The sequence below is a fragment of the Hypanus sabinus genome, chromosome 8 (assembly GCF_030144855.1).
Source record: "Hypanus sabinus isolate sHypSab1 chromosome 8, sHypSab1.hap1, whole genome shotgun sequence".
Lineage (NCBI taxonomy): Eukaryota > Metazoa > Chordata > Chondrichthyes > Myliobatiformes > Dasyatidae > Hypanus > Hypanus sabinus.
Genome location: NC_082713.1, coordinates 39,339,735 through 39,345,752, shown reverse-complemented (window position 1 = coordinate 39,345,752; position 6,018 = coordinate 39,339,735). Strand labels below are relative to the sequence as shown.

Below are 6,018 nucleotides of genomic sequence, written 5' to 3'. Positions count from 1 at the left end.
CTCACTGAAATAACACTCACCGTCTATAATTTCCTCGGTTATCTCTACTCCCTTTCTTGAACAAGGGAACAACGTTTACAACCTTCCAATCCTCTGTTACTTCTGCCGTCCCTATTGATGATGCAAATATCAACGCCAGAGGCTCAGCAATCTTCTCCCCCGCTTCCCACAGTAACCTGAGGTACATCTCGTCCGGTCCCGGCGACTTATCTAACTTAATACCTTTCAAAAGTTCCAGCATATCCTCTTTGTTAATGTCTGTACTCTCAAGCGTTTCAGTCTGTTTTAAGTCATCCCCACAAATGCCAAGGTTCTTTTCACTGGTGAATACTGAAGCAAATTATTCATTAAGTACCTCCGGCTCCACACACGTTTCCATTCTGTCAAGAAGTACAAAACAGAATGTCCTCTTTACTCAACAGAATCTCGTAGATAGCCTATTCTGAACTTTAGATTAAGTCCTGAAGCAGCTCGGTGATGTTACTGATGTGACACGTTCTTTGCTTTAATGTTGTCATTTTCGTAATTAAACTGAAATCTCGCCCTGTGATGCATTTACATAGGATTTTAACACAAAGTCCCGCTTCAGCCGTTGATTTTTCTACAAAGATGTTTTCAAAGCAGTTATAACCACACACAGAACTCCCGTCTCCTGCAGAAGGTTTTCACATCGGAACATCCATGCGTTGCACAGTTTTACCACCCAATCATCTGCCACCAAGACCACCTTTGCCCCCAGCGCGCCTGTCTCGTTGTAATTGGTTAAAATGCGGCCCTCGGTGGGCGGGGCTCGGAGCGGATCGCGTGTTGATAGCTCTAGGGCCCTGTCAATCTTTATGGCAGGCCCGCAGCGATATCGCGCATGCGCGACTGGGCTCGGCGCGACGGCCGCTGCCATGGGAGCGCGAGGGAAGAGTAGTGGCGGGAGGAGGGAGCAGGAGCAAGTGGTGGCTTGGCTGAACAGAGCCGAGTGGGACCAAGTGATTGAATACTTGTACTGCAGCGACAGCAAGCTCCAGCGGTATGCACTGGACAGGATCTCCGCCTGGAAGAGCAGGTGTGGGGCAACAGTTCAGTTGCATTAAAGGGTCGGTTTGTTAAGTGGGGTGGGTGGGAACGGGCATCACGGTCCAATGTAAACCCACCATTCACTTTGATGGCTGTTCCTTGGATAGTGAGGCGTTAATGGTTGTTGGAAATGAAGTACAACGCCGAAAGGAGGTTTGCTGATCTGATAACGCCTGTCTTTATATGTTAGACCGTAAGATATAGTTCTAGGCCATTTGGCCCATCGAGTCTGCTCCGCCATTTCATCGTGGCTGATCCATTTCCTTTTCAGTCCCAATCTCCTGCCTCTCCCCGTATCCTTTCTCGCCCTGACCAGTCAAGAATCTATCAACTTCTGTTTTAAGTACACATAATAACTTGGCTTCCACAGATGCCCGGGGCAACAAATTCCTCAGATTCACCACCCTCTGGCTAAAGAAATTCCTGCTCATTTCTTTTCTAAAAGTACCCCCGACTATTTTGAGACTGTGTCCTCTGGTTTTAGACACTTCCACCATGGGAACTATCCTCTACATCCACTCTATCAAGGCCTTTCATCATTCAATAGGTTTCCATGAGGTCGCACCCTTCATTCTTCTGAATGCTAGTGAAAACAGACCCAGAGCCATCATACGCTGTTCACAAGACGTGCCCCCCCCCCCCCCGTAGAAAGAGGAATAGTTAATGTTTCAGGTTGCAAGCCTTCTGAGAAATAAAGTTAGTGCAGTTTTGAAGTGATGTCATTGACCTTTTTTACTTTCTTTTCACAGGTGCTATCTCTGCTGTTAACTACACGTTAGCTCTCTTAAGGTTGCTATTATGCAGCTTTTTGCTTCTGTAGATTATCAAGGTTTTGTTGTAGATCAGTGGTACAGATCAGTAGTGTAGATCAGACACTACTCTGCAATGCCAGGCAGTATATGGGAAAGGAAGATCAATTAACATTTCAGATGATGTCCTATCATCAGAACTGGAAAAGTTTTCTCCTTTCCCCTTAACCACAATTAAAGCTGCTTAAAAAGAATACAACAATGTGAATGGAGCTGAGACTGAAAGATGCAGCAAATGATGGTGCCATTGTAAGGGAGTGTGTTGAATGATAGCTTATTAGTTTGGAGTAGACTTCATTAGAACAGAGTAAGAGGTTAGTGATGGGGTTCAATGTGGGCCTGGAGAAATGACAAATAAGTGGAGGCTCAGGACAATTCCTGTGATGGTCTGAACAAAGTTGATATGCAAAGCGGTCACCCAGTTTTCATTTTACCTCTTCAATGTAGACAACCTTGTTAACTGTAGTTATGAGGAGATTAGACCCTATGGTTATTGGGAGGACATCATCACAATAGATGCAAAAAAAAAATGGATGGAATGTTTGGAGGAAGAGTGATAGTGGAGTTAGTAGATATGAGTTTTCAATTGATATCGGTGGCTAACCTACATCTATCGCAGCCAAAAAAGTCAAATAAAATCAAATATGGGTAATATTGAAATTGAGAGTAAGGTGAAAATTGGCAGTAGGGATGTTGACGTATCACTGATAGTCATCACAGTAGCAGACAATGAAAGGGAGGAGACTGTGCAGGAGGTGAAGAGATGGGTCCAGCTTTTGGATCCACGCAAGTTAATATGATGGTTTTTTTTAATTTGGAGAATGCAAAGGAGGTATTAAAGGAGAAGCTGTTCATTGTAGACATGTTTGTGTATATTCCTAAAGTAGTGGTAGAGAGAACTAGTTGAGAGGGGAAATAATGATGGATGCTCAGGCAAACTTTGTGTGGGCTAAAGGTGCAGAGGGATTGGATCAGCTGGTTGGCTGCAGAAACTTGAAATGGTCAAGTGTAGCATTGGGTGTCAGCAATGCCATACATGTGCATTTGTGCTGGACCAGTTTGGTCATTTCCCAAATAACTTCATATTCTTACTTTCATTGTTGCTTTACATGTGGTATTTGGTAATAACTCACTTTTTATTTCTTGTAGGTATGGCAACAGTACCCCGCTTGCTGTGGAGTGCACTGCAAACCTAATTCATTGTAAACTTCATGATGATGCAGGGGAAACCGCATCTAATGAATTAGTCCTCTCATATGGACTTGCTCTTGTCAGGTAATGTTTGTGTTTTCCTTTCCAAATGGTGTTGTTAAGTATTTTGTGTATTCTTTTTTGCAAGTTGTCTCTTCTCCCTTACTTCTCTGTTGTAAATATTCCTTGCACAGGATGTGTTTTAGTTAATCCTAAAAACAACTTTCAATAGTTAATCTTTAGTTAGTCTTTGTAGCGAGTTAGGTAATTATTTTACTGTAGTGGACATCCCATTTGAACCGAAGTCTCCTGTTACCTTGTACTGATGTTTGTAATTGTGCCGATAGGAATCATCAGTCCTGATGGGAGGAAAGTTAAATTGAGATCTTGCCTCCATCTTCTCTCTCTACCTCAATCTCACAAAATGTCTTGATTAGGTAATCCATCTTGGAATATGAATTAAACATGAAACTTGTTCATCTATAAGATTTAGTTCTTATTTAGAATTGGGATAGACTGATTTTACTTTATTCTGGAGTCATTGCTAATATATGATGAAAGTTCTTATGCTTGCTGAAATGAACATTTCTATAAAGAATTGGATACTTTCTAATATTTACAAGAGATTGGTTTCTTGACAAGACCATATTCCTAATTAGTTTATGATAACGAGATAGCAGAGCAATAATGGACGACAAAAACCTTGAATGGGAAAATTAATATTCCATTCCCCTAACAGCTAAAACTTGAACAAAGCATTAGAAGGTTCAGGGCATGAATCGGGTTTTTAAAACTGAACACAACAAATTTAGCCTTAAATAGTTTTATTGTAAAGTGAAAGTTCAGAATTCTTTTTTACTTACAATTTAAAATACACAATTATTACACTTTAAAGTTATGTATAAAAATATCATTGACTATTTCATAACTGGCTGTGGCATCTTTGTTGAACCAGCATTGTTAGGGTCTGAAAGTTAACTAGACCTGCAGACTAGTGTAGACCAAACAATAATATACGGCATGTGGTGAATAACTGCTCAATTACCATTTTCACTGGTGGGCTTTTGTACACACTATATAGTTATTAATACTGCTACTGTTTGATTTGGTGTGTTAAAAATTTTTATGCAAGTGATTGTATGTAGTATTTTCTTTTCATTGGTGGTGAAATAAAAACAGGTGAATTATGAATGTTATTAAGGTAGGGGGATGAGGGAGTGCAATTGGTTGCAAGATTTCAGTTACAATGTACTTACTAATAATTTAAATTTTGATTGTCACGTGTATAACTGCTACAAGCATTCATAATTGAATTTGTTCTACAGTTGCAGTACAATTTAGTATTTTGCCAATTATTTAGAATGGCTAACAAATTTGAATATTAAATTTTGTAGGTTTGTTAATCTGATTACTGAAAGGAAACAGAAAAGAATCGTTGTGTCATTAAGACGTTTGGCAAATGAGGTGGGTAGTGTGTTTTTCTACTTTAATCAATATTGAACAATAAAGTCATGTGGCTTTGATATTAATGTCAGAAATAGGACAGGGGCTTTTGAATTTGTGGAGGGGTTAAACTAGTTTGACTGGAGGCTGAAGCAGCTGGTATACAAGTAGATGCAGGGTTTAGTTTAGAAAGGGACAAGAATCTAACTTATGGTAACATGGGGCAAGTTAGAGTTGGGCAGGTATGATGTGTGCATCATTGAGTTGTGGGTAGAAGATCATAGTTGGGAGCTTAACATATAAGTGTACACATTGTATTGAAAGAACAGGCAGGTAGGCAGAGGGGATGGGTTAGCTCTGTTGGTTAAAAAATGAAATCCAATCCGTAGAAAAAGGGCATGGGATTGGAAGATGTAGAATCCTTGTGGGTTGAGTGAAGAAACTGCAAGGGTAAAAAGACTGATGGGAGTTAGAGGCCTTTGAACAGTAGCCAGGATGTAGGATGCAAATTATAATGGGAGATAGTAAAAGTACATATTTTTATTGCTATGATAGTCATGGGGGAATTTCAATATGCATGTAGATTGGGAAAATCAGGTTGGTGCTGGATTCCAAGAGGGAACTTGTAGAATGCCTATGAGGTAGCGTTTTAAAGCAGCTTGTGGTTGAGCCCACTAGGGCAAAGGCAATTCTAGATTGGTGTTATGTAATGAACCAGATTTGATTAGGGAGTTTATGGTAGAGGAACCATTAGGAGATGCTGATCATAATGTAACAGAAGTCACCCTGCAGTTTGAGAGGGAGAAACTAATGTCAGATGTATCAGTATTACAGTGGAATAAAGGGATCTACAGAAGCATGAGAGCGAAGGCTGGCCAAAGTTGATTGGAAGGAGACATTAGGAGGGATGACAGCAGAACAACAGTTCAGAAGGTGCAGGGTAAATGCATCTCATAGAAATAGTAGTTCTCTAAAGGTGGATGAGACAACTATGGCTGATAAGCAAAGGCAGTATAAAAGCAAGAGACAGAGGGCATACAATCTAGCAAAAAAAAAAAGTAGGAAGGTAGAGGATTTTGAAGCTTTTTAAACCTACAGGAGGCAAAAAAAAAAATAAGGAGAGAAGATGAAAATTATGCTGGAGAGGCAGTAATGAGGGACAAAGAAATAATGGATGAACTTAATAAATATTTTGCATCAGTCTTCACTGTGGGAGATACCAGCAATATGCCAAAGGTTTGAGTGTCGGCACAGAAGTGAATGTGGTTTCAGTTACTAAGGGGAAAGTGCTTGGGAAAATGAAAGGTCTGAAGGTAGATAAGTCATCTGGACCAGATGCTGTACATCTCAGGGTTCTGAAAAAAGTAGCTGAATAGATTATGGGGGCATTTGTAGTGATCTTTCAAGAATCACTAAATTGTGGAATAGTTCTGAAGGTGTAGAAAATGAAATGTATCACTCCACCCTTTAAGAAGGGAGGAAGGCTGAAGAAAAGAAATTACAGGTC

General features: G+C 40.2%; 1 protein-coding gene across 2 annotated transcripts in view; it reads left to right on the top strand.

The window, feature by feature from the left end:
- The first annotated feature begins 860 nt into the window (after positions 1–860).
- The window catches only part of las1l (LAS1 like ribosome biogenesis factor), a 72,625-nt gene continuing 67,467 nt past the window's right edge, over positions 861–6,018 (top strand). For both annotated transcript variants that reach the window (XM_059976985.1, XM_059976986.1), the window contains exons 1-3: positions 861–1,057; positions 3,027–3,152; positions 4,463–4,532. In XM_059976985.1, the coding sequence (XP_059832968.1) occupies positions 897–1,057; positions 3,027–3,152; positions 4,463–4,532 (357 nt within the window). In that variant the 5' untranslated portion in view covers positions 861–896. The remainder of the gene's footprint in view (positions 1,058–3,026; positions 3,153–4,462; positions 4,533–6,018) is intronic.